The sequence below is a fragment of the Balaenoptera ricei genome, chromosome 2 (assembly GCF_028023285.1).
Source record: "Balaenoptera ricei isolate mBalRic1 chromosome 2, mBalRic1.hap2, whole genome shotgun sequence".
NCBI classification, from domain to species: Eukaryota; Metazoa; Chordata; class Mammalia; order Artiodactyla; family Balaenopteridae; genus Balaenoptera; species Balaenoptera ricei.
Window position 1 is genome coordinate 157627304 of NC_082640.1, and position 25651 is coordinate 157652954.

Below are 25651 nucleotides of genomic sequence, written 5' to 3' on the forward strand. Positions count from 1 at the left end.
ATAATACCTGGTGTACTGTAGACACGCTGTTAATAATTTATCTCATTAATAACTAAGTGTGGTTATTTTCAGCTGATTTCTCCTTCTGTGTCTCAGTTTTTGCCTTGATTTCATTTGTTAGTACTTGACATAAAATGTCGTATTTTATTACAAATATTTCTTTTCATTTCTTTTTTTTTGGCCATGCTGCACAGTTTGTGAGATCTTAGTTCCCTGACCAGGGATTGAACCTGCACCCTCGGCAGTGAAAGCTCGCAGTCCTAACCACTGGACCGCCATGGAATTCCCTACAAATATTTCTTTTACCATAACATCTAGCTTGATATTTTTCTTTTAATCTTGACACCCAATAATATTGCTTCCTCTGGTTTTTTAAAAATACAGTTTTATTACTATCTCCTTTAAAATTTTTTCTGTCTTTTGGTTTATACATCTTTAGAGTAACATGTTGGATTTTGGTTTTTTGTTGTATTAACAACTGAGGTTCTTTCAGTAAGTTGAGGTAATTAGCTTTTGCTTTCATACGTCTATTAACTAAGTTTTCTTTTTTTTTCAAATCTGAGAACCTGTGTGATGGTTTTAAAGCTGTGAATCCTTAAGCATTATAATCAGTTCTTTCTGATGTGTTGTTGATCATGATTTGTTTCCTTTTGTATCTTTATGTGGTTTGGAGTGTAATCCCTGGACTAAACTATTTCTTGTGACCTGTTTATATATTACATCCACATTCTTAATCCCATTGTTACTATTTTTTATGCTTCCATAGTGTGTTTTGATTCATTTCTCTCTGCAATAGCACATGTTCCTTTTTACTCAACTACTCTCTCCAAGCTCTGCATCCAGTTCCATCCTATTTTACCCTCCAGATTCAGCTCAACTGTTTTCTGTGTGAAGCCTTCCCTAACTCCCCAGCAAATCTTAGGTATTTGTCTTGTATTCTCTTACTGCACTCTGTGTACATTTCTAGTCACTTTCTTCTTGTAATTGTGATTTTCAGTCTCTTGACATACAGTCAGTGCTCAATAAATATTGCTATCTGTATTCTTTTCTTCCCTTCTTCTTCCTTAATACTATTTTCTTTTATAACTCATAATGTAGTTGCACATTTTTCTTCTCTATACTGCAGACCCACTTTTCTTTGGTTTCACATGAATAAATGATTTAATTTTTTATGAGTTTTTAAAAAAATACACAGAGGCCTGCTTTGTTTTAGCATGTACTCCACACAGAAATATCAGCAATATTTCTTCCCCTTCCTTGCTGTCATCAATTCCTGTCCTTAGTTTTTCTGTCCTCTTCCTCACCCCTTTCTCCACTCAATGTAGCTGTTTACTTTAACTCTAAAATAAGTACTAGTTACTTTTACAGGTTTTTATCAGTACTTTAACATGCTTTAATTCCTCAGTTAAAGGTACCTTTTTTGTTTCCTTTCATCCCCTGAATCATGCCCTCCATTTCTCACTGTAGAAAGAGTACTTGGATTTCACATCAGCAAATTGGCAAAAATGAAAAGTTGTTGGATGGAATGTGGAGAAATGGACCCTCTCATGGAGAACATTGATGCTTTTCTACTTGTTGATATTTTCTCTTTTGGAGTTTCTATTTGGAAACTTTCATTTTTATTCTGTTGTCTTTCACTTTCACAGTAACCCTAATGTCTTTCTTTTTTATTTTTCTGACAGTTTCCTTTCATTTTATTTCTCAGTTTTTGTTTCACTTGTACCACACAACTTTCTCAGTTGGGTCAGGTTGTTATTTTTGTCTGTTTTCTTATTAACTCGCTAGGCATTTGGGGATCTAGTCTTAAAGGAGACTTTGTGAAGTCATTTCCTGTATGTGCTCTTAATTATAGAGATACTGAATTTGGTTTTGGGAAGGTGGTGGGTAGGCCTGCCTTATGGTTTTACTGAAGGTTCCATCATTCATTCATTTTGTAATCAAGTCCAAATTAACAGCATTTTAAAAATGCTTTTGAAAGTATAATCCATCTCTTTTTCCTCCTAAAATCATGCCATAGGGAAACAAGAACACACTCCAAAGTGGACTTCTGCCCATTTGCTTTAGTGAATATGTTGGACTGCGGGGAGTAGAGCCATTTGGGTGGCTAGCTGGCAAGGCCTTCATCATACCCCAAATAAATTCCCACATGTGGTTAAGACTTATTCCTCCTTTAAATATTTTGGCATATTTTCATGACTTTCTAACTGATCTATCAGTACTTTTAATAAAAATTATATAGAGTGTATTTTCTTGCATAGTACTTCCAAAGTCATATGTGTTTTTTTTGAAAACTACTATGTGACAAATCTTTATAAAGAAGAAAATCTTTCCTCCTAAAAAATCAACTATTTTATTTTCTCAAAGTCCCTGTGCTTCTGCAGATATATAAATATGTTTATAAAGTAGAATATAGCCTTTTTTTTTAACTTAACATACATTTTAAAATTAAGCCATGTTAACTACTAGCCAAGGCAACAAAAGGAAAAAGTTGTTTTGCAAATGGTATGATTGTCTAACTAAAAAAATTGAAAAGAACCATCAAACTGATATTAATGCTAATAAGGGTTCAGTAAGAGTACTGGATATGAAATATACAAAAAAATCAGTGATTTTTTTAGTACACTACCAACAGTTCATTAGAAAATGTAGTTACATAAATGATCCTAGTCAGAATAATAAAATATTAAAATGTACCTCATAATAAGTATAACAGAAGGTATGCAACGACCAAGTTCTCATTAGTTTATGAATTTGATGCAATTCAAAAAATAGAACAAAGCAACAAAGCCAAGAGAGTTTGCCATGAAACATGGCAGAATGATACTAAAATTAATTGGAGAAGTAGAATTAATGTGGTCAGTAGGATTTATTATAATGCTTTGATATTTGAATTGGTGCTGCATTGGCATACGGATAGAGAATAGACCATTCAAACAGAAGAGAGACTATAAAAAGAGACCTTCATGGTGTGGGAACTTGTTTTTGACCTTGTATTACAAATTTGTATGGAAAAAGCAGACTATTCAAAAAGCAATGGTGGGACAGTGTGGTAAAAATTAAAATTATATTCCTGTAAATAAATTCTGAATGAATTAAAGACATGCATTTTAAAGAGAGACCTTTAAACTCTTAAAAGAAAATATAGGAAAACATCTGTATAATATTAGAGATTGGGAGGATTTTTTTTGAACAAGATACAAAAAGCCCAAACTATAAAAGAGAGGAGAGATAAATTTGACTATGTTAAAAATTTTAAATGCGTTTATAAGAAAGTATACCTTAAACAAAGGTAAAAGACAACCTATAGAATATTCAGACACATGTCTAATGAAAGATTAATATCCATAGTATATAATGAAATCCTACAAATCAGTAACAAAGAAAACAGGGACCTAGTAGAAAAATGGACAAAACAGAAGTAGATAAGACCAATAAATGAATTAAAATTCTCACTGATTATCAGGTAAATGCCAGTAGAAGCAACAAGGTAACGTTTTATGCGATCCTGATAATTTAAAGTAAAAAATGTGGCAGCAAATGTTGTTTTATATGTGACTGTTGGATTGTAAAATTGTTACAACCGCTTTGGAGTGTAGTTTGATAGTATCCAATAATGTTGAAGAACACTCCAACTCAAGGTTTCAGCACTTCCCATTATAGAGTCCTCTAGAGAGACTGACCCATGTTCACAAAGAAGGTGTGAAAGGAATGGCCATTCTGTCTTTGTAATAGCAAAGAACTGGAAATAACCTAGATATCAAGCAACAAACCCAAGTATATACACGGAGTGTAAAGCATACAGAGGTTATCATAAAGGATCTGTATCTTTTTGTATCACAATGAATAAATCTAGAAGACAGTTTTGTGTGAAAAAAACAAAGTTGTGAAAGAATGTGTTCCCAGTGATACTGTTTAGATTTCATAAATATACAAATACTTGTGGGAAGGGTGCCTAGCATCTTTAGGAGAGAAGTTTATCTGGAGAGGCTGAGAGAAGAATGGGGTTGGAAGTTGATATTTTCTCTATATTTATAACATTTTATTTCTTTGTGATCTGAAGCAAATCTGGCAGAACACTGACATTTATTAAATCCAGATGAGGGGTACTACGTATCTCTAAGTTTTTGCATGTTTCAAATATTTCATAATTGAAAGTTTTCAGCTCAGACTAATAACATTGCAGTCCTCAGTTAAACACGCCAGATTGAACACATGCTGCAGTTTTTTCTTCCCCTCCCATACCCTATGCCAGTGTTACTAAAGGAATAGAAAAAGATACAAATATGCAAGGTCAAATATGAGGAAGAGAAATAGGAGCAGATTAGCATTATCAACACTGTTTTGGTCAGCAGAGAGAAATGGATGTATTGTAACTAATTTAGTGATGAGGAGAGAGCTGCATGTGAAGGCCTTTACAGAGAAATTCTAGAAAATTTTGACCCTATACAGTCCAAGAGTTGGAGGCCCCAAGTAGCTGGGAAGATTGCACTGAGAGGTTGGTCATGGGTACATAGTCGGGTCCCTTTCCAAACCGGTGTAATTGTAAAGGCTCTGGAAGCAGGGAGGAATTATTTGAAACATTTTTGGCTGAGCTTGGCTCCCAGAATGCTGGAAGCCAGGCAGGAAATGGAACCATTCTTCTCTAAAGAAAGTGAAGTGTATTCTAAAAATGATCTCTGAGTACTAGCATTTTGGGGTCCCCAGAATAGGGGGAAAACTGTCAGTCTGATTTCAGCAGGAAAGGAATTTATGGAAATAGTGTTTAGTGACTTGCTGAATTACTGGAAAGGCTGTAGAACTAGGTTTGGAAAATGGGTAAGAACAAGGGAGGCCAGCTGGCCAAGACAACACTCAGATCACTCAAGAAAGCCGGCGTGGTGCTGCCTCTGAGCACGGCATGTCCAATTTTGCATTGTCACCACCAGCACTTTTTTTTTTTATAAATTTATTTTTATTTATTTTTGGCTGCATTGGGTCTTCATTGTTGCGTGCGGGCTTTCTCTAGTTGTGGCGAGCGGGGGCTACCCTTCGTTGAGGTGCGTGGGCTTTTCATTGCGGTGGCTTCTCTTGTTATGGAGCATGGGCTCTAGGCGCGCGGGCCCAGTAGTTGTGTCTCGCGGGCTCTGTGGCGCAGGCTCAGTTGTGGCTCACGGGCTTAGTTGCTCCACGGCATGTGGGATCTTCCCGGACCAGGGCTTGAACCCGTGTCCCCTGCGTTGGCAGGCAGATTCTTAACCACTGTGCCACCAGGGAAGTCCCACCACCAGCATTTAAATGAGGGAGCTATTACACCGTCGCCACTACTGATGCCACCAGCTTCCATGTAAATGTATTGCTTCCTCCTTGCTCTTTCCAGATGCTGCCTTTCAATTCAGAGTCCAGGATGTGCACACCTCATTGGCTGAGGAGCAGGTAATGTCTGTGCCCTATCTGTAAGAATAGCTGGTTAACTGACAGTGTGGCACTTTTAGGCTTCTATTGTGGAAGGCAGGCTCTGTATAAGGCAAGGAATTTCCCTGGATATATGAAGAGACTACACAGATGCTAGGCAGTGATGATTATATTTCCCCCTATGTCCAGTTTCCCCAGGTAAACCAATGGGTCCCCACCCAGTCCCCTTCAGGAAAGTCTACTTAGTAGTCACCAGGCCCTGCCCCCACCCAGGTACTAAATGTAAAAGGATGGCCAGTGATAGCAGACATATGAGAAAAAGCCTTCCACGTGAGAAGGACAGTGCTCACAACAAACGGAAGAAAAGTAAATTGAGAAATTTACTTTTTCATTTCATTTCATTGATTTTCATTGAATATGAAAAGAACACTTTTAGGACTTCCCTGGTGGTCCAGAGGTTAAGACTCTGCGCTCCCAGTGCAGGGGGCCCAGGTTCGAACCCTGTTCAGGGAACCAGATCCCGCATGCCACAACTAAGAGCCTGCATGCTGCAGCTAAAAAGCCTACATGCCACAACTAAAGATTCTGCATGTGGCAACGAAGATCCCGTGTGCCACAACTAAGACCCAGCGCAGCCAAATAATTTTTAAAAAAATAAAAAATAAAAATGAAAGTAGTATTAAAAAAAAAGAACACTTTCAATTTAGTTTAATAATAGCAGGGATAAGACAAAATATCATAGTCATGAAACAAGAACAGATTTTTTTTTTAATGGAAGAAACAACCAGAGGACACAAAATTTTTTCAAAATTGAGTTCAAGAATAAATAGGAAAAATTAAATAGTCTGGTGGAAAATGAAGTTCAAAAATTTTCCCAAGTACCTAAATGAAAAAGAAATGGGGGGTGTGAGAGAAGAGATAAGAAACTATTGAGGAAGTACAGTATCCAATAAATAAAACATTTACAAAATGAAAGAAAAAAGGAAGAAAAGGAAATATCAAAACAAATAATGAAGTAACATTTCACTTAACTGAAAGAGGTATGTTTTTATGTTGAAAAGGCCTATTGGGTGTCCAATACAAGGACTATAAGAAGACTCACACAGAGGCCACTCCAGTATTGAAAAGATGATCCTAAAAAATTACTGGAAAAGAACTTGTATAAAAGATCAGGAATCAGAATATCATTGGACCTTTCAATTCCAACAGTAGAAGCTAGAAGATAATGAAATAATACCTTAAAAATTCTAATGGTAAATGTCTTACTACCTAGAGTTTTATACCCAGCCAAACCATCAGTCAGATTAAGGCTAGATGTGCCAAGACTCAAAACTTTAACACCTAGGTACTTTTCTTAGGCAGTTGCTGAACGAGGATAGTGGTCCATTAAAATGAGGGAATAGAGTAAGAAAGAGAAAGATAATGAGATCTGGGAAGCATGGAATTCATCCCAGGAGAGGAGGGAAGGAAATGTCAGGATGATGATGGTGATGATGTCTTTCTGGAGATGCCTGTGCAGTAGACCTGGAGATCAGCAGGGCTGGATTGGAGCACAAAGATGGAGAGAAGTCTCCAGGAGAGAGAAATGGAATGGGCACCTGTTACTTTTGACCATGTGAGAAACAGGAATGAGAAAAGTGTTTTTGTCTGTTTGTTTGTTTGCTTCTCTTGTTGAATTTAGAAAGAATTAAGGGTAGGTATATAGAAACTAAGCAATTGAAAAAAAGCAATTATTAACTCCAGGAAAAATAAAAGTAAGCAACTGAGCAAATATAGCCATAGTAATATAAATCCTGATGTATATATGTGATATAACTGTGACATACATATATAAATCTATCCATGCACAGTTACATAAAATAGGGCAAGGGAAGTGGGGAGACACTTATTGGAAGCATGCTTACTTCTCATCTTCCAAAACAGAACTTCAACAGAGAATATCTAAGATTGATAAATCAAGAAATAGCGCATAATCATGTTATTTAGGAACATGGAAATACTGGAGGAAACAGTGCTATGAATTGAAAGTGATTGCTCCTGGGAATGGAGAAGATGAAATAAAGCACTACTGTTTGGTTTTGTTTTTTCCTTAAATGCCTGAAGTACGATTTGCTTTAACGAGTGTATGCATTACTTTGGTAAAAAAAAAAAAAAAAACATAAGTGAAAAGCTAAATAAATAGCAGAGTAGTGAGTATCTTTGTACCACAGGTTTTCCTTCTTACAGATGGTAAAAATCACTTCTCAATGTTTGTTGTACCACTTGTTTTCCTGTTCAGATGTAGTTGACATTCTCTATTAAAGGCTAAGGATCATAAAGTTAAATAAGGTGCAGTTCCTGGCCTGAAACACTTGTGGCTTAGTGGGTGGTGTATCAGGAAACTTTAAAAAATCAAGATGTTCTTGATGATTGCCTTTTGGGGACTAAGAATGTGGGGGGAGTGTTAGGGACCGTAAGAGAAGGAGTGGATGCCCGTAGCTCACAGGAGTGGGATATTCATGGGGCTTGCTGAAGGAACAGTGATTAGAGAGGGCTGGTGTAAGTGTGAGGAGTCGTCCTGGGGCTCAGCAGAGGAAAATCCCTTCTGCTGCTGGACAGCCATCCATTTGCAAATGTTGAAAGAGAGAATATGGAGCCCAACAGTATGAATATTTTCTGGTTTACCCACCTTTTTTTTTTTTTCCTGAAACGGTTCTACCAGTTTCTATTGCTTCTACCAACACAAGGATGTCTGTTTTAACTGTAGCACCATTAACAGTGGGAGGACTGACATCCCTAGAATGTTTCCTAATAGGTATAAAATGATGCAGTGTTGTTTTGATCTGTATGTCTTTTGTTGCTTATTATACCCATGATTGTTGTAACACTAGTTAGGCTTTTTCTTGCGTTTGTGCTCTGTTGAAAGATTTTTTGTTTTTTTGTTTTTTTTACTCCAACATATCCTTTCTTTTAAACCTATTTTAACGAAAGTTTCATCAGAAAATTTTCAAAATCAGTTATTTTGTCAGAAAACTTCAAACTGACAGTCCCTCGCTTTTTATTCCCAGCAGAGCTGGTGTTAGAAGGTAATAATGCAAAGTGAAATCAATTTCTTTAAAGTGGAGAATCCCTCTCTTGTTTTTTATTCACCATAAATTACCTGCAGTCCTCTCAAGGGATGCTGTTAAAAAAGGTAACGTGTCAGGGGATGGGGCGGGAGTGTGGACAACTTCCTGGAAGAGACAATACCCAAATGCAGTCTTGAAGGAAAAGAAAGAGTTCAGCAGGAGGAAGAGGGATGGGTAGGACTAAGCACAGAGAAGGAGGGAAGAGAATTGGGTGAGGTTATGTTTCAGTAGAAGTTGCCACCTGGTTTCTCCTGAAGGCTCCAGAGTGCGTTCAAGGTGCATTCAAGTACTTGCACCTGGTTCCCCTTTCCCTTTTACTAGAGCTGCAGGTTCAGAGTGCAGAGGGGCTGTGCTGTTAACCAGGGAGATGCATCATGCGTTTGGGAAATTCTCTTGCCTTGAGAGCAGAGGGAAGTTATCGTGAGGTTTCGAGCAAGAGAGTGTAAGTGTTGTGCTTGCCTGTGTGCACTTTATAGAAACGCCTGCATAGGTAAAGTGATCATATTTTAAAGCGAGTGATAATGCAAACAGGACTGCATTTTAAGATCGAACTTACTATGTCCAGTTAGGGGATTTATTTCACTTTGCCACAAAAATGAAAAGGGTGACCAAGAAACAAAAGAAGACTTCCTGCCACAAGGTTTTATCTTGGAACACTTGGTCAGTTTGCATTTTACTTAACTTTTTTCCCCCTAGTTTGTAAATGAACATTGAAGTGATAAAGTTAATAGATTTGTAAGATCTCATTTAGAAATCAGAGGTTTTTAAGTTTGGAGGCATAGATAAAAATAACTTCATTTGAAGGTTATAATGTTTATGTATATTTGTATATGTACATAATTAGTAAAAAATACTAAAATTTTTATATAATTAGTAAAAAATTGACATAGTAAAAAAAAAAAAAACCTTGGAGGGTTGTGGTGTGCATTGACTTAAAGTTCTTTCTTTGCTTTTGTCGTAATTTTTGTTGACAAGTTGCCAGAAACATTTGTATAGGGCTCCTGTTTTCAGAACCAGGATAAGTATATAAAAGATTCAAAATGTGTCCGTTGTGAAGTGTTTCATCAAGTGCTTTATGTCAGGTTGGCAAGGGAGGTCCCCTGCCTCTCCTGAACGTAAGTAGATGGTTTCATGCTTCATCACCCACCCTCCACCTTTCTTTTCTTCTTTTTCTGGTTCTGTAAGCACTGGAGTCAAGTCTCTTCAGATGTGAGCTGTTCCCTGCACTGCTTCCTTTCTCTCCCTCCTTCTTATTCAGTGCCTGTCTTATTGTGTTTGTACTCCCGACCTGACCCCGGCACAGAGTCTAGAAGAATTCATGAACCAGTGGGGGGGCTACCATTGGGGTTGGGATTGGGATATCTTTTTTTTTTTTTTTTTTTTTTGGGATTGGGATATCTTGAAGGAAAGATGTATTTTTCACTTTTTTAGCACTATTTCAGTTTTTTTTTTTTTTAACAAAGCGTATTCATTTTTTAAAAACAACTGAAAAAGGGGGCAGCAAAGTGGAGACTTTTGTATGGGAGAAAAATTATTTGAGGATAGAAGATAAAAATTATTTTGACCATTATCAATTTGATGGCAGTGATCTTTAATTTCTGTTTTCTGTTGTCTCTGCCACCTGTGCTGTACTAACCACCCCTCCTTCCCTTTTCCTGTGAATGTGTTTACTTACTTTGCTAGGATTCTTAACAGCAGATTCTATTGTGCATTTGTTATCTCATGTGATGGTGCCTTATCCAGTTCTGATTCACTTCTTGTTGCTCTTTTAAGAGATTTTCTCATTATTATGGCTATTTTTCATGTACTTTGATGATGAGTGGATTGAAGAGAGGAAGGTCAAACCGCTCTTATTTTTCATTCACGACTGTTGTGAAGACTCCTTAAGAGAGAACAATGAAGCTGAAATCTGTATTAAATTTCAGTGAAGGCGACTTTTTTTTGACAGGTCTCCCTCAACACAGTTTTTATGAGATAACCATAATTACTTTTTAGATTACAATATAAATTCTATTAATGTATCAATTAATTTCTAGTTCATCTTAGCTGGGACCGCATGGCTTTTGTTGCAAAGGATTCCATTTCAAGGATACTGAGCTTAGGTGCTTTGAGGGTGAGGATTGGATGGATCTGTGTCCTTCAGTACCTAAAATGTAATTGAGGAGGGAAGGCCCAACCATGTGTAGAGTTAATTTCAGAAAGTAGGAGAAGGAGAGGCATCTTATGGAGGGTGGGTCCTCCAGTGCCAGGAACATGGCTTAGGGATCAGACCCAGCAGTGACCCAGTCTTTTCTGAGTGGCAGGGTCTTAGTAGGAACTGCGGTGGATGATACCTGCATGCAGATTGATGTGGGGAGTAAACGAGGTAGTTAGTGCACAGTAGGTGGTACAGATGGATGCTCAGACTGTAGTTACAGCTGGCGGCAGCAGGTTGTTGAAAAAGCATGTTCCTGAAGGACAGCCTGGTGAAGCGGACAGGGTAGAAGTCAGGGAATGGGGAAGTCTGGCTTCACATGTGGGCTCGGCCCCAGCTGTTTAACCTTGGTGGACTTAACGGTGGCCCTGAGACACCCCATGTGGAAAATGAAGGGATCAGACAAGGTATTCATTCTAATAACTCACAGTTTTAAAATTCTGAATGTAAGGTCAAGAGGGACACCCTCGATTCCGGTTCAGTCATTGTGGAGCCTTAGGAAAAGGTGCTGGCTTGTGGAGGGCAGATTAGTCCCTGCTGTTACAGGAAGAAGGCAGGCTTTTGGGGGTGGGTGCCACTTAATTCTGAGCTCCAGGCCTGAGTCACACAATAATGGGGTTGCAATTGAGGGGCCTCTGAAGTTTCACGAAAGACAAGTGACGTGACCACTGCAGCATTTTAAGGAAGTTAATTATCAATATATTTTCCCCACTGGGTGTAGAGATTCATGTCTGGATTGGGCTTCAGAAGTGATACTCAGGCTACACATGGAGGCCTTTCTTCTTTTATAATGTATTTTCAAAATAGTTTTTCTGCCATAAATCCTCTAACTGCTATCCCAGTATTTATTGAGAGAGAGCCCTCCACGCAGTGAGCGCTTTGTCAGGCACGGTGTGCTTACCTCTCCAAAGGGGAGATACTCACCTCCCAGGGTGCTCGTGAGGGCTGAGAGGATGCACAAGGGCCAGAGAGCGGAAAGCATGGGAGAGTCCCACGTTCTCCGAGCTCTGGGGGGAGAGAGTTTATCCTCAGAAATAAGAGTACAGTGAAACAGACAACCCATCTGCAGTCTGTATTTAAGGAAACACTAAGGCAATGTGGAATGATTTTATGTTTTAATTTTTTCCTTTTAAGCTCTTGGTTCTTGGGTGGTATTTTAAAAGCTGCTATATGAAATATGGTTACTGTTTTTTGGTTTTTTTTTTAATTGATTAATTAATTAATTTTTTATTTTTGGCTGTGTTGGGTCTTCGTTTCTGTGCGAGGGCTTTCTGTAGTTGCAGCGAGCGGGGGCCACTCTTCATCGCGGTGCGCGGGCCTCTCACTATCGCGGCCTCTCTCGTTGCGGAGCACAGGCTCCAGATGCGCAGGCTCAGTAATTGTGGCTCACGGGCCTAGTTGCTCCGTGGCATGTGGGATCTTCCCAGACCAGGGCTCGAACCCGTGTCCCCTGCATTAGCAGGCAGATTCTCAACCACTGCGCCACCAGGGAAGCCGAAATATGGTTACTGTTGATATCAATCGTGATTAATAATGTTTAGGATATTAGAGTGTCGTGTAGAAGGAACTTTCTGTTCACCTGTTGTTCTTACTGATGTGGCTTTCTACTCTTTTCCCAAGCCAAAGTTAAATATGCCTCAAAGTGCCCTTTCTTAAATTGTTTTTGGAATATAAATACTCAAATGAGAAAACCATGATGTCTTTGACAAAGCCAGTTGTTCTGTCTTACTGAACCCTCTGGTTTCCTACACTCCTCTTTTCCTCTTCCGGTTAGATTTTAGGAACTTGAGAGTGGAAATGTTCCTTCTTTGCCTCCCCCTCTGATAGTGACTAGCTCAGTGCAAAGCATTGAACAGTGCTCGAATAGCCCACGCTGGCAGCCTGAAAAGCTGTCCTTAGTGATGCAGATTCTCAGCTGTGGTTCATCCGGTGTGGATCAAAGGCAATTTTTCATGGCTTGTATAGTTTAAATCTGACTTAATACAGTTCAGACCATCTCTTTCCTCCCTGCCCTCAGAGAAAATCAGTACTACTAGATTCTTCCTTTCCGGGTTAAATGTACAGTTTCAGTTCCTTGAGCCATCGATACCTCATAGCACTGTTATAATGCTCTCCAGAGTGTTGGTCTGCAGTCCAAATGGCGACCTTCTTCCAATTTAGCTCGAGTCTCCGCAGAAGGGGGGTTGTGAGGACAAAAGGTGAGAAGTACGTGTACATCAGAAAGTAGATGTGTTCCAGGAAAGGGCAACGAGTGATGATGACTCGGTCGGTGCTTCGTTTAGGCGGCCTCACCTGACTGCCCACGTCACTGCAACCTTGTGAAAGGGTGAAATGGAGACTCTAGGGTATGTCAATATTAAATATAAAAAAAGCAATATTAAATACGAAGAAATGAGGAAATATAAGCAATTGTGTTAATCATCTGTATGGAGTAATTATTCAAATCCTGTAAATACTGCTAATCTTACAATCTTTAGTAATCTATACTTTATGTAGCCCTCTTTGATTCCATTTTAATCAGGGGATTTAGCATAAGATCATCTTATTGGAAGGACCTGATAGCTGTTGAATTTTGACTTGTTTGGTGATTTGAATGGTTGGAGGTTTAATATGGTGCAGTCTTTAATAATTAGTATTCAAAATCATACTACATACCCAGATCATATTTTATTTATTTTTTTTTTTTAAGATTTATTTATTGATTGATTGATTGATTGCTATGTTGGGTCTTCGTTTCTGTGCTAGGGCTTTCTCTAGTTGCAGCAAGCGGGGGCCACTCTTCATCGCGATGCGCAGGCCTCTCACTGTCGTGGCCTCTCTTTGTTGTGGAGCACAGGCTCCAGACGTGCAGGCTCAGTAGTTGTGGCTCACAGGCCTAGTTGCTCCGCGGCATGTGGGATCTTCCCAGACCAGGGCTCGAACCCGTGTCCCCTGCATTAGCAGGCAGATTCTCAACCACTGTGCCACCAGGAAGCCCTTATTTTATTTTTTTAGTAACAGAATGATGTTTCTTTTTTTTCTCCTAAGTTTTTTCTTCTGATTATAAAAGTTATAGTGCTTATTTTAGAAAATAAATAATATAGACCAATACCAAAAAGAAAGAAAAAAAATTATTCATAATCTAACTATGTAACAACAAGCATTATAAATCCTTTGGTGAGCTTCCTGTGGCTTGTTTATATATCTTTATATAACTTTAAAAAGCATAGCTAAATTTATAATGTATATACCATTTTGTTTGTATCCTGAATTCTTCTGAAACTGGGCCTGTTTGTGCCCAGTTACATTCAATAGGATGCACAGTATAAAAATTTTTTTTTTTTTTTAAAGTTAGTCCATGGTCAAATCGGTTAAGAAATATCTTAGTTTAATAGTAAGTGTTGGGTTTTTGTTTTTCTTGTTTTTTTTTTTAATTGTAGATTTCATAGAGCCTTAGTATACTAACATGTATTATCATGTCGTAACAGAGGTGATAGTGTGTCCCTGCCTTATTTACTTATGGAACCCTTTCTTATGAATTAATAACTTGGATTTGAAGCACAATTCAGGGAAAGTTGATAAGCCTTTCCCCCTGCATAGTAGACATTTATTGTTTGTCTCCCCTGACATCCATTTCTCACATGCCATTCCCCAGATCCTATTTGGTAATAGGATGATCAGTACTAGATCACAGTTTGCAGGATTGATGAATAACTTTTTAATGGATTTTAAATGAATATTAATGTACAAATTAGTATTTTCAAAACACTCACTACCTTCGTGGATTTAGTCTGCTCTCTTGATATCCTGGGTGCCAGCCATGGAAACTCCATGCCCCTGATGAGTTGGTGAGCTCTGATTTCTTTTCCTTGAAAGTGTTCATTTGCTGCACCTCAAACACTATTTTTCCCCTAATAATGCTGGTTCACTGTTACCTTCTACTTATTACCTTTTACCCTACTTTTTACCTTTTACCTCGCTACTTCAAGCTCCTCACACCTAGCTCTTTGACATTATATTAATTGTTTACTGCGTAAATTTTGTCATGTTTAAATATAAGTGTTCGAATTTATTCTATTCTCCTTTACTTTGCCAGCTATGGAATCGTTTCCCTACCCATCAGTAATTCTATCATGTATCTTGCTCCATACGTTTTTAATTTTATCACCTCTCTTCTGCCATCAAGCTCACTGCCAAATTTTCATGTTGTTTCCTTCACCCGCAACTATGCAAAGTATCTTCAAGCCTTACTAGGCCTTTGAAATGGAACTTTCTTCGTTGAACTTTTTTAGTTTGGAGGGTGGGTGGGAGGCAAATGTTATTATCTCTTTTGGTCCTCACTCTGTCCAAACAAGCACTTTTTAAAAAATATTTATCCTTATTTTTTTGTGGCTGCGTCGGGTCTTAGTTGCGGCGCATGGGATCTTCGTTGAGGCAGGCAGGATCTTTTCGTTGTGGTGCGCGTTCTCTTTGTTGCGGCGCTCGGGTTTCTCTACTTGTGGCGCTTGGGCTTCTCTGTAGTTGTAGTGTGCAGGTTTTCTCTCTCTGGCTGTGGCGCACAGGCTCCAGAGTGCGTGAGCTCTCTCATTGGGGTGCGCGAGCTCAGTAGTTGTGGCGAGTGGGCTTAGTTGCCCCACGGCATGTTGGATGTTAGTTCTCCCACCAGGGATCGAACCCGCATCCCCTGTGTTGGAAGGCGGATTCTTTACTGCTGGACCAACAGGGAAGTCTCCAAACAAGCACATTTTAAATTGCTTTCTTATCTCTAAACTCAAATGTAACTTTATCCTGTTATGTATGTTTTGTATCCATAACTTCTTTTTTCACTTTGGTAATTCCAGGGCAAGTTATCTGAATCTACTTTGTCTCCATCAGTGCTTTTTTAGATAGTGAACATTTGGAGAGCAGGAACTAGATTTATCAACTCCTCTCTTCCCAATCCTTCCTACTTTTTGTTGATGAAGGGATAGAACGGAAATGAAAGAAGGGGGAAGTCCAGTCTAAAAAGTTATGTGCTGATTCATAAAGTTTAAATTATCCAGGACATTGCACGGAGTCGTTTGTATGTGTTTCAAGGCTAACTTGAAAGAGTGAGACGTCCCTTCTATCTGAGATGTTACTTTTATGTAATGTGAGTGAAATTCAGGAAAGCCAAGAAGGGATGTAAAGAGAATTGTTGGCCTTATTTGGTTATCTTAGCTAATCTAATGTTCAGGCACTGTGGTGTGATATTTCTGTTTTAAAATAAAGTTTCCTGTTACAATCCAAAGCAAGAATATTTATGGGTATTTTAAGTCTGTATATACAACTTCATAAACTATTTACATTGACATTTTCATAAATACTGATGTTGTATATCTGTGGAATCTCGGGGTATTTGTATAGTTATTCATCATCAAAATTCCTTCTATTGCCTGTAAGCATTGAGAGTTGGCCCTGTATTTGAGGCTGTACCAGTTAAGGAATCTAACAACATCCCATTTTGGAATACGGAAGTAATTGATGAGGAATGCTACATCTTTTTAGTGAATGTAACATCGTATTGCAGATTATTTCAGGGCAGGAACTGTAAGTTGTTGTTGGTTTTTTCTTTCCTTCCCACATCTTCTTGTGTAACCTTTAAACTATTCTTTATGCCCTTGGCACAAAGAAAGTTTCCCATGTTGTTCCTTTCGTTTGGTTCCTTCAATTATTTATTGTTCTCACTTCCTTATCACCCATTTATTTCTTGGAAAAATTTTATTTTCCCATTTTTTCTGCTTGTTAGTTAATTCATTGTTGAAAATAGATAAAAAGGGAAGATATCAAATGAGCACGTGCATATATTTTATCTGGAGTTTAGGGGAGAGGGTCATGAGAAGAAATTTGGAGGTAACTGCATAGAGATAATATTTAAAGCTGTGGGTACCTATGACATCACCAGACAGTAGTGGCCACCATGCAGATATCTCCCAAAGTAATTTCATTATTCTGCTTCATTCAGTTGCGCAGGCAGCTGATCCAATGAAGTCAACACCCTGCTCTCCAGAGTAATATTTTTACTCCAGTGTAGCCAGGCCTGCGATCTCATCCTAATGCACTCAGTGCTCAGATGGATCCTAATGCTGATACCCTTTACAGCCCCTTCCAAAACTCTGAAGACTGGTAAGAGAAGTAAGCCAAGCATACCACCCTGGAATCACTAGCTTTTGAATGGAGCCCACCAGCGATCCTGAGGAATGAGCCAAAAGAAAGAGGCACCAGAAATTAAGGAGAACGTGTTCATCATGGAGGCCTAGAGAAGACACAGTTTCAGGAAGGAGGGGGAGAGGTCAAGAATGTAAATGTCTCAGTGAGCCAGGATGACAGGGACTGTTTTTACACCTGTAGCTTCCCTTGGAAGGAGGGACTGTTTCCCCAAATATCCCTAGCACCAAGTGTGTGGTCTGTGTTCAGAAGAGAATGCAGCAAGGCTCAGGGTGATTTAGAGGAGAGGGGGAGGTACTTCTTCTGGAAAAATGGTGTTATCAGAAAAAGCTGATAGGTTACCTGGTGATAGACCTTGAGTGATGGAAAGACTTTCATCTACTAGACGTTGAACGCATCTTCTCCTTTTCTGATAGTTTCCAGGACCTCACAGAACTAGACTGGTACTGGTATTCTAGGTAAATGGATCTACCATGGACTCAAATAGTACCTAGAGCTGTAAAATTAAACATATATATAACAAGGATATTTCTTAAATAGTTTACTCTTTCAACAGATGGAGGTGACATGCTGTAAATTAGTATTGCTCTTCTATTCTGTTGTTTTTTACCATATTTAATGATGCTTAGGCAGGTTTGCTGATAATTAGGAGAATTGCTGATAACTGTCAGTATATGTTTGCTCTTTCCATCAACCCCGAGGAATAGGTTTTAGGTGTTATTGATGTGTCATCATATTACACACATGGATGGCATCTTTATTTTCAACTAGTACTTGAATAAATGCAAAGCATATATGTTTGTATAGATGCTACTCCGTGTCTGAAGTTTCATATTGTGCCTAAAGGGGTTTGTTGCTATAAATAAGGATGGGAAAGAGGAAGGGGAAGAGAAAAGGAAAAAAGGTCCTCATGACAAGAAAAGAAAATCTGTTATTTAACTTAGTTGTCCATCTGGAACCTTCTCCGTTTTTACAGGTCATTAAACTGTGGGTACTCTCTCCCCTATGTGCCCGTCTATATTTTGAAATTAAAAGATAACATTGAGTTGTTATTATAATCAAGATGTAATAGGAGTCTTGGCATTTCTTTTAAATTACAAAGAAACATAGTTATATCTGTATAAGATTTTTTTAAACCCATTAAAAAACACAGGAAGCATATGAGATGGTTCTGAAAAGGTGTCCTGTAGTAGTGACGATCAAGAGTGGAGATTTTTCAAGTCAGTGCTATTTACTGTATTTTGGTGCTGGCCTTCAGTTTCCTCCTACAATGGATATAACTTCACATATCCTAAAAAAGGCAGTCCTGCAGTGAACTCTATTCTAAGGGAAAGGAAATGTGGAAAGAAAAGAGTTTTTACCCCGGTGGGATTGGTGCATTGGCTTTTTAGAGAATGTCTGTTCTGGGAATGGTAGGTGATTCATTTGCATTTCTGTGAGCTTGTGAGAAGCATTGCAAACATCTGATTTTCATAAGAATCTATTGAGAATTATTTTGTATGTCAGTGTATTCTTTCTTTGAAAGCTATTTCACTGAAATAAACAGCTTCTTTTTCCCTAGTTCGTTACAAAATAGCTCATAAATTGTGGTTTGGGGTTGTCAATTTTTTTTTTTTGAAATGGGCTAGTGTTTATTTTGCATCTTGCTTCAGTTGCCCAGTTTCCTTCCATTTTATAAGGAGCACTTCTTGAACCTTGGCTGTGGCCACACGGGCTGCCTTCAGATTCAGCAGTTAGCACATTATTCCACTTGAAGGTTTACAGTTCAAGAGGAGCTTGGACAGTTCCCAGATGTAAAGTCAACTCATAGCAATCTGACGATAGAAGTATCTAGAAAGCTCAAAAGCCAGGTTTAATGGGTAGTTGTGCAAAACCATTATCCCTTTCACAAAAGATGGTGAAGAGGAGCGAGAGGGAAAACAATTGGCGTTACTGTGCCGGGCTGGTCTGAGCAGCCCGTGCGAGCGCAGCTGGAGTTCAGCTGGCCCTGCATTCTGCAGGCGGCCGTACGTTTTGAAACACCCCTAAATGTTCCAGCCCTTAAATAGCAGCGCGTCTTCTAAAATGATGCTGCATAGCGCAGGAGAAATTAAAGCGGCTGCCTGGGAGGCAGGAAGCCGACTAGCGAGATGCTTAATTATCGTGGAAGTAAGTGCTTGTTGCCGGGGAGCGGAGCGCAGCGAGCGCGGGTCGGCCTGGGTGTCAGCCGTGATTTGTAGACAATGCGGCCCCGGCAGCGCAGTGCTGGTTCAGCAGCATCTTTCCAAACATGCATCTGGCAGGAATTTAAAGGCCGCCTCTTGTGTAATTTGTGGAACCTTGGAAAAGGGTGCTCTGCCTTTATTTTCATGACGAACGCAACCATTCAGGATTTTGTGCTCAGAATTTGTGCCTCTCTCCTCCTGATTGACGTGCTCCTGAGGAAGTTGGCTTTCTTCACCTGTCACCTGGAAGGATGTTAGCAGTTCTCTGTCGTCGCCTGGGGGATATGGAAAGGTCTGTCCACAGCAGCATTTGGTTTCTGCTGTCTTCATAAATTAGTGCCAAAGGGTGGGGTGGGTTGCAGTGTGTAAGGAAATGCAGGCATTTTGCTAATGAGTGAAATGTTTCTAGCTTTAAGGGTAGATGGATCTCAGAGCTTGGGAAGAGGTGGTGGAAAACGCTGGATGCATTCTGAAATACTCCTCTTTGGCATAAGTAATAAAGTAGAGGGAAATATAGAAGCGTGCTAATGGGTAGAATGGCTCCGGGAAAACCCTGTTTATTTTCTCTCTATTGTATTTGCTCTTGCCAACTCTGTTAAGCCTTTGTAAGGAAACAAAAAAACAAGTTTGGATTTTGAAATACAGAAGAGGTTAAAAAGTGAGCGTTGCGACATATTCAGTGACATAATTTTTCCATTTTTAGTCTTGTTAAAAAACCGTACGTTGCTCTAATTATCGAACTCTGTTGGTTATGCCTTGAACTTCTGGTCAGCACAGTGGTTCATGATATTCTACATTATTAGAGGTCATTGGAGTCTGTACGTCGTCTTTACTTGGGCTAGGAGCCTTGATATCCTGGAACGAGATCCCTCACCCCCCTTCGTAGTGATATGAAACAGTTCAATTAATCTGAAGTGTTAATAGTCTTTTAAAATATATATAATTTAAATGATGGATATTATTAAATGCTTTCACTTTCTTCCTTCCTTTCAAGCCTGCTTTACTAAAAAGATGGGTTGATCCTTATCAACCACAATCCATTAGTGAGTCTTTTATTTGCATGTGTCTGGTTTTGGCAATTGCATGTTTATTTTTAGATGTATTTATCAAATGCTAATTCCAATTGTCCTTCTCTCTTTTAGAGAAAGCATGGGATTATGGCAATCACAGAGTCCCAGAGATACAAGTTGCATTCAGTTTTTTTCTGAAAGAAAGCCATCTATCAAAGTGAAGCAGAGGAACTCTTGTGGATTATAATGTTTTGAAGGTCTGGATTTTCAGAGGTTTGAAAATAAGGCATTGTTTAACCTTTTAATTGAAAAAGATTAAGATCTCATGCAACTGATGTATTTTCTGGAAGCCATTCTCCAAAAGGGAAGTGCACATTTAAAACTTAGGTATGATGGTCCTTTCTGCAGGGATTTAAGTCTGATTGCTTTTACATCATGACCAGCTTGAAACGGTCTCAGACAGAAAGGCCGGTTGCCACTGAAAGGGCGTCTGTTGTGGGCACAGATGGCACCCCCAAAGTCCACACGGACGACTTCTACATGCGACGCTTCAGGTCTCAAAACGGCAGCTTAGGGTCATCAGTCATGGCTCCTGTAGGCCCCCCCCGAAGTGAAGGTTCTCATCATATAACCTCGACCCCTGGGGTCCCAAAGATGGGGGTTCGGGCAAGGATTGCGGATTGGCCCCCAAGAAAGGAAAATGTAAAAGAACCTAGCCGTTCAAGCCAGGAAATAGAAACCTCAAGTTGCCTTGAGAGCATGTCCTCCAAAAGCAGTCCTGTGAGTCAGGGAAGTTCTGTAAGCCTCAATTCCAGTGACTCAGCCATGTTAAAAAGCATACAGAACACACTGAAAAACAAGACGAGGCCGTCGGAGAGCATGGACTCCAGATTTCTCATGCCTGAAGCCTACCCCAGCTCCCCCAGGAAAGCTCTGCGCCGGATACGGCAGCGCAGCAACAGCGATATCACCATAAGTGAACTTGATGTGGATAGCTTTGATGAATGTATCTCGCCCACCTACAAGACGGGGCCGTCACTGCACAGGGAATACGGTAGCACATCTTCAATCGATAAGCAGGGAACGTCCGGAGACAGCTTCTTTGACTTGTTAAAGGGCTACAAAGACGACAAGTCTGATCGAGGTCCCACTCCGACCAAGCTCAGTGACTTTCTCATCGCCGGTGGGGGCAAGGGCTCAGGTTTCTCCTTGGATGTCATAGACGGGCCCATCACACAGAGAGAGAACCTCAGGCTCTTTAAGGAAAGGGAAAAACCACTCAAGCGGCGTTCCAAGTCTGAAACCGGAGACTCGTCCATTTTTCGTAAATTACGCAATACCAAAGGTGAAGAACTTGGGAAATCGTCGGATCTTGAAGATAATCGATCGGAAGACTCCGTCAGGCCCTGGACGTGCCCAAAGTGCTTTGCCCACTACGACGTCCAGAGTATATTATTTGACTTGAACGAGGCGGTTATGAACAGGCACAGTGTAATTAAGAGGAGAAACACCACCACGGGGGCTTCGGCAGCTGCGGTGGCATCCTTAGTCTCGGGACCTTTGTCCCACTCGGCCAGTTTTAGCTCCCCGATGGGCAGCACAGAGGACCTGAACTCCAAAGGAAGCCTCAGCATGGACCAGGGAGACGATAAAAGCAATGAACTTGTAATGAGCTGTCCGTATTTTCGGAATGAGATCGGTGGAGAAGGGGAAAGGAAAATCAGCCTGTCCAAATCAAATTCTGGTTCCTTTAGTGGATGTGAAAGTGCCTCCTTTGAGTCTACCCTCAGCTCCCATTGTACAAACGCAGGAGTGGCAGTACTTGAAGTGCCCAAGGAAAACTTGGTGTTGCACCTGGATCGAGTGAAAAGATACATCGTGGAACACGTGGATCTCGGCGCATACTATTACAGGAAGTTTTTCTATCAGAAGGGTGAGTAGAAATCTTTTATTATTTTAATTTTCTTTTGCCATACTTTCTGAAAAAGAGTACTGTCTATTAGGTTTTTTAAGCAGCGTGATGTAAGATTTGCATGAATGCCTTCTCCTGATGGTGAAAGAGTTAAATAGTTATTTGCTGCAGTGTATTTCCTTTTGCATTTTTGAGTTACTTTCTCCTTTTAGATACATTAAATATCTTGTATTGACTAGCTTATGAAATATTAATTTTTTTTAAAACCTTTGATTTAATGGATGAAATTGTAATCTTTGTGTAGAAGACTTGCTGTGTCACCTTTAGGGATAAATGTCATATAAAGTTAAAAATATTATAAATGCAGCTTTTTTTTAAAGGGTTACTAAAGCAATCTTAATGCTGTTTTTCATTTATTTAGCACTTTTACAGTTAGTACGGGACCATTTCTTTTCTGCCTCAATATTCTCATCAGTAAATGGGAATTATAATACATTCCTATTCATTTCACAGGAATTTTAGTGAGAATTAATTTTACTATTTGACAAAAGTATCAGAGCCAGGAATCAAACCTAGGTCCTCTAGATTTGAGTATAAAAGTCACTGGAGTGAGAAGTACTGTTAACATGTTGGTGACTTCCTTTTCCATTTTGTATGGGGGAAAATACATGCCTATATTGTTGGATTGTACTGCATGTGAACTGTATTTGTATACAGTTTTATCTCATGCTTTTAAGAAAACTCTGTGATTCATTGAAAAGTAGTTTAAATGAACTCTTAAGAGCTTTCTAGTAGTGTTTTTGAGCAGCATTATTAATTGAAGAATGAGTTTGTCACGCAAGCACCCAAGCTAGGAAACAGGATGCTTGCCGAGGAAGAACATACACCTGTGGTCCACTAGCTAGCTCAGTCATTTCTGCATTGAACCCAAGTGAGAGGCCCCCTGTATGCAAGCTACTAGAGCAGTTTTTGTTTTCCCACCTACTGTTTGGGGGTTTTGAGTCCTGCCTAAGTCCTTTTGAGATTTATTCTTCGGAATGAAGTTTCATTTCTAGTACTTCATTCTGGTACTCTAGCTTTATGACAGTGCTCACTTTAAAATAAAATTTATTGTAAGGTTATTACATGTTCAACCCCATTCACGGGAGTTTATTGACCAAAAGAATCTTGTCTTGGTGCTCAGTATCCATGTCTCTTAAACATCTATGGCATAGGTCCTGAAACCAATATGATAATGAAAATCCCAAATTCATTTGTAAGCCATCTTTATTTTCTCAGCATAACCTTCTGGAGTTCAGATTTTAGAAATCACTTCTTTCTCATTCTGTCCGTTAGGCTACAGGGTTTCTCGACCTTGCCATCTTGGCATTTGGGGCCAGATAATTCTTTGTTTGAGGGGATGTGTCATATGCGTTGTAGGATATAAGATGTTTAGCAGCGTCCCTGGCCTCTACACCCCAGATGCCAATAGGTGCCCCCAATTGTGATGACCTAAAAAGTCTCCAGTCGTTGCCATGTGTCCTTAGGAAGTAAAATTGCCCCTAGCTGAAAACCCCTGTTTTGCTGTACCTGGGGAAGTTTTCCACAGGTGTTTGTGAGCTGTCTATAGGTGAGGCCATCTTGCTAAAGAACTGACACTCCAACATGAGAAAGAACATGTTACTTACAGTCTTTATTTATGTAGTAGTTGGCTCTTTTCCTATTAGGCAATATGATCACATTAATGATGAACATTTTGAGTACTTACTGTGTACCAGGAACTTAGCATTTGGTATGACGTGCATTTTCTCATTTCACCCTCTCTATGCCCACTGGGGTATAGGTATCGTTATTGATGGCATTTTCCAGATGAGAAAACTGGGGTGTAAGTGGCTGGTTTTAAGCTGTTAAGCTGTCACGAAGCTAGTAATATTGGAGCCAGGATTTCACCCTTGGAGTGGCTGACCAGAGTCATGTTCTTGACTGCCTTGCCTTGCTCTCTATTATATTAGACTAAAGGGAAGGAGTATATTTTTATCTTTAAACCTGGTAAAATTTTGTTCAACGTACTTTGTCTTTCAAAAGTAAGGAATAAAAATTTGAACACCTATATTCCAGAGTAATCCAGCTTAGATCATAACACTTCATAAATTTAAGAGCAGTTAATTGAAAGTAGTTTCTAATTTAAGCCATAGAAAATACCCTCTTAGCTAACATAATTGGAACAAGTTAACTGAAAAAAATCATTAAGACAGGGAATCTTTCAGAAGTATACATACTCAAAATATTTTATTTTCATTAAAATATATAATAATAACTATATATTTGCTAAACTCTTGTGAGAGGCCGAGGGCGTTTCTTTGACAGTGATTCTACTATTTTGAATTCTACATTGTGTGAATAGTATAAACCATAAGAGCAAAAATATAGACGCTAGCAAAGCAATCTGAATCTTACAGAATCTGAGGCTTCAGAATTTTTTCTCATTTTTTATAGGTCTCGCCCACATCTAATCCAACAGCTTTCCTTTAGTGATTGCTTTTATGAAGTCTTTCCAAAGCCTTCAGTTTAGTTTTTAATAGAAACAAGATTTATCTCTTGTACTCATATTCCATCAGCTTTCATAATATTTAATTAAATTTCATAATTACAATAACAAGTCAACTGGCATAAACAGGTTTGGGAAGACACAGCCGATTCTTTGTCAGCATGGAGTCCCAACTGGTGGGACCAGAAAGTGTGTGTGGCACTAGAGATCGCCTGCTAGTGCCATTGGGCATTTATCATTGTGGTTTACAGAGGGAACACAGAGCAGTAGTTAATACATGAAGCTGGTCCAGTGGAAGGCAATATCAGAGAGCACCTGCTGTGTTTTCTTAGGCTATACAACTTAGAATTTTCAAATTAGGCAGGTCATTTGTCGCAATATGATAAGATACAACAAATTATGGCTCTGAATGACATCACTTGAAGCTGCAATTAACACCCCTAAAGTATAACTGTGTATGAAAAAATTTATATAGTATCTAAACTTTTCTTAAATTTTATTTTCTTGAAGGATAGTTTATTTACAATGTTGTGTTTAATTTCTGCTGTACAGCAAAGTGATTCAGTTATACATATATATGCATTCTTTTTCATATTCTTTTCCTTTATGGTTTATCACAGGATATTGAATAGAGTTCCCTGTGCCATACAGTAGGACCCTGTTGTTTATCCATTCTACGTATAGTAGTTTGCATCTGCTAATCCCAAACTCCCACTCCATCCCTCCCCCGTTCCCCTTCCCTCTTGGCAACCACAAGTCTGTTCTCTATGTCTATGAGTCTGTTTCTGTTTCATAGATAAGTTCATTTGTGTCATATTTTAGATTCCATACATAAATGGTATCTGTACTTTTCATCACAGTATAAAATAGAGTTAGACAAGTAATTCTGTCTTATGATTTTTAATATACAACTTGATTCAGTGAAATTAGTGCACTAACTCATTTTTCCTAATCAGAACCTGGAAGTGAGTCATCTTGTTGAAGGAGTACGTCAATGTCAGATATAATTTATCTTCTAGCAACATGGAGTAGCACTACTGACCTGGTTGTTACTACAACCTCTTTATCACCAGATATTTTCCATTCTGCCATTTAATGAATTCCTGACTTCACTGTGGCTAAGTCTCTGAGGGGAAAATAT

The 25651-nt window shown here is 39.1% G+C and overlaps 1 protein-coding gene across 14 annotated transcripts in view; it reads left to right on the forward strand.

Annotated features, from left to right (window-relative positions):
* Positions 1-25651, forward strand: part of SIPA1L1 (signal induced proliferation associated 1 like 1) — a 376514-nt gene that overhangs the window by 219345 nt on the left and 131518 nt on the right. For 12 of the 14 annotated variants that reach the window (XM_059914542.1, XM_059914549.1, XM_059914553.1 and 9 more), the window contains one exon: positions 20204-22004. In XM_059914542.1, the coding sequence (XP_059770525.1) occupies positions 20507-22004 (1498 nt within the window). In that variant the 5' untranslated portion in view covers positions 20204-20506. Of the gene's footprint in view, positions 1-5356; positions 5413-19335; positions 19354-20203; positions 22005-25651 lie in introns of those variants that run through there. The other 2 variants (XM_059914539.1, XM_059914548.1) reach the window with 2 other exon arrangements.